General features: G+C 39.4%; 1 protein-coding gene across 1 annotated transcript; it reads right to left on the bottom strand.

Annotated features, from left to right (window-relative positions):
- Nucleotides 1–508: 508 nt before the first annotated feature.
- Nucleotides 509–2,043, bottom strand: LOC114075984. The gene is made up of 3 exons (XM_027914161.1): nucleotides 1,961–2,043; nucleotides 1,728–1,871; nucleotides 509–719 (listed from the first exon to the last, which is right to left on the bottom strand). The coding sequence occupies exons 1-3, from the start codon at nucleotides 2,041–2,043 to the stop codon at nucleotides 509–511; spliced, it is 438 nt and encodes a 145-aa protein (XP_027769962.1).
- Nucleotides 2,044–2,707: the final 664 nt, after the last annotated feature.

Raw genomic sequence — 2,707 nt, 5'->3', positions numbered from 1 at the left:
AATCTTGGAAGTGTCTCCGCGTCGTGGGCCAACACGCATTTTACTTACCAAAAACAAATTTTGGTACAGTGAGGTTCGTGTGGGCAGTGCGTCAAGCAGCAGCCCAGTGATTCTTGATTTTCGCAGGCTGCTTTGGCAGCCTCCCAATCCATGCTTGGGTCCTCCTCGATGACCCTTTGGGTGGTCCTTGGGGCGTTCTTATTCGAAGATTAGACCCTCTATACTACAATATACCTAGACAAAGTCTTTTTATATGTTTTAGACTTTATTTAACGTTTCATAAACCATCCCCAAACATAGCGATCTCAACTAGTTCAATTAGGCTAGTTTCCTGACGTTATGGTCGTCCTTTGACGTCTTGCCTTTAAAACTTCTTGGATGACATATATACATTATTTTAGGTCATAAAATAGTATCATAACCCTTACACACTCATGTTACTCTCTAGATTAGATCTTGGCTTTTCGGAGTGTTACATTCGACCACTCGAATTTCACATTCTTTTGGGTCAAGGTTTAAAAGGAGAGGCAAGAGATGCAAACTCGTCAACAAACCCTCTATAATAACCGGCCATCCCTAGGAAACTCTTAATATCCGTAGGATCCAAAGGTCTAGGCAAAATATTCACCGCTTCGATCTTGCTTGGATCAACCTCTACACCTTCACTAGAGATGATAGGACCAAGAACTGCTACCGACCTCAACCAAAACTCACAATTGCTATAATTGGAAAAAAATTGGTGTTCCATAGGAACTTGCAACACCATTCTCAAATGGTCCATGTGTTCACCCTCATTTATCGAATATGCAAAGATGTTGTCAATTAAGAAAATGACAAATGAATCTAGGTAACTTCGAAACACCCTATTCATTAGGTCCATAAATGCCGCTGGAGCATTAGTTAGACCAAAGAACATTACTAAGAACTCATAGTGACCATATCTTGTTCAAAATACCATCTTGGTAATATCTTCACCCCTCACCCTAATTTGGTGATATCCTAATCTCAAGTCAATCATGGAAAGTAGCTCGCACCTTGGAGTTTATCAAATAAATCATCAATCCGAGGGAGAGGTTACTTGTTCTTCATTGTGACTTTGTTGATTTGATGGTAATTTATACACATTCTGAGAGACCCATCCGTTTTTTTCACGAACAATACCGGAGCACCCTATGGAGAAATACTAGGCCGAATAAAGCCCTTGTCTAGTAAATCTTTTAGTTTAGCCTTCAATTCTTTCAATTTTGCTGGAGCCATCCTATAGAGAGTAATTGAAATAGGATTTGTATCCGGTTGCAAGTCAATACCAAAACCAATTTCCCATTCGGGAGGAATACCTGGAAGATCATTAGAAAAGACCTCCTGAAATTCCCTCACTATGGGGATGACTCTATGGGAGGAATTTCGGAGTCTAAACCATGGACTTTAACTATATGGTATAAAAACCCCTTAGAGATCATCCTACAATATTTCAAACAAGAAATGATGCGATCTCTAGGAATATAATTTCCCCCCTTCCACTCTAAAAAGAGCTCATTTGAAAAGTTAAACTTCACAACCCTTGTTCTACAATATATGTAAGCAAATCAAACATGCAACCAATCCATCCCCAAAATGACCTCAAAATCAAACATATGAATTCCTAATAGTTCAACATGAGTAACTCTATTGGGAAACATTATAGGAAAATTTCTATACACTCTTTTTGCAACAACCGAATCACCCACCTGGGTAGCAAAATGTCAAACGTTTTAGATACTAAAGGAGTAACAAATAACAAGGTGTCACCAGGATCAGGTAAAGCATATACATCAATTGAATTGACTTTCAACATATCGGTCACCACATCACGAGAAGTCTCTTGCTGACCTCTAGAGCAGAGAGTATAAAAGTGATTGGTTTTCAGAGCATCAACATTAGAACGACTTTATTGAGCTTGACCACTACCCTTGTCTTGTACCTTTGAATTAGGTCAATTCCTAACGTTGTGGCCACTCTTTCCATAACCAAAGCAATTGTCTGTCCCAATGAGGCACTCACCATAATGATTCTTCCCACACTTTTCACAAGTTGACTTCTTGGTTGGTGAACTAGAACCCCTTCCCTTTTCAGACATAGGGTTAGAAACCTTATCACCACGAGCCTTAGGAAACTTGGAAGGAACTTGATACCTCTTCTTGAACCTAGTCTTTTCTTCGAGATCAAGCCTACCCTTTGAAGAACCACCATCATAAGACCTTGCCCTATTGTTATCCCTACTCTTTCTCTTAACTCTAGTCTCTTCCACTTTTTAAGAATGAAGGATGAGATGAGAAATATTCATATTACTATGTAGCGTAGCCAAACGACATTCTTCTTTAAAGTCATCCGACACTCCCGTCATAAAACGGCTTATTTTATCCCTATGGTCGGAAATGAAAGAAGGAGCATACTTTGACAATTTAGTAAATTTCAAAGAGTAGCAAGTACACTCATACCTCCTTAACGAAGGTTGATGAATTCTTCCACTTTGGATTCCCTCTTCTCCCGAGGAAAGAACCTATGAAGAAAAGCTTTCTTGAAAATCTCCCATGTCATTGGTCCACCCCTTCAAGGCATATTGTATCTCCATTAGACATACCAAGTTTAGGACACATCTTTGAGTCGGTAAGTGTCTAACTTGGCTTTCTCACTATTAGTCAACCCCGTAGCGTAGAGAATATTGTAG

The sequence above is a fragment of the Solanum pennellii genome, chromosome 2 (assembly GCF_001406875.1).
Source record: "Solanum pennellii chromosome 2, SPENNV200".
Lineage (NCBI taxonomy): Eukaryota > Viridiplantae > Streptophyta > Magnoliopsida > Solanales > Solanaceae > Solanum > Solanum pennellii.
This window is presented reverse-complemented; position numbering and strand designations above follow the sequence as displayed.

Bases quoted from the DNA above. Each gene is read 5' to 3' on its own strand.
- LOC114075984 (XM_027914161.1), bottom strand. From the start codon at position 2,043: ATGGTGAGTGCCTCATTGGGACAGACAATTGCTTTGGTTATGGAAAGA. The intron at 1,872-1,960 runs GTACAAGACAAG...TCTCTGCTCTAG, and splicing joins GGAATTGACCTAATTCAAAG to AGGTCAGCAAGAGACTTCTC. The intron at 720-1,727 runs GTGGGTGATTCG...TTCCAATTATAG, and splicing joins TTTGACATTTTGCTACCCAG to CAATTGTGAGTTTTGGTTGA.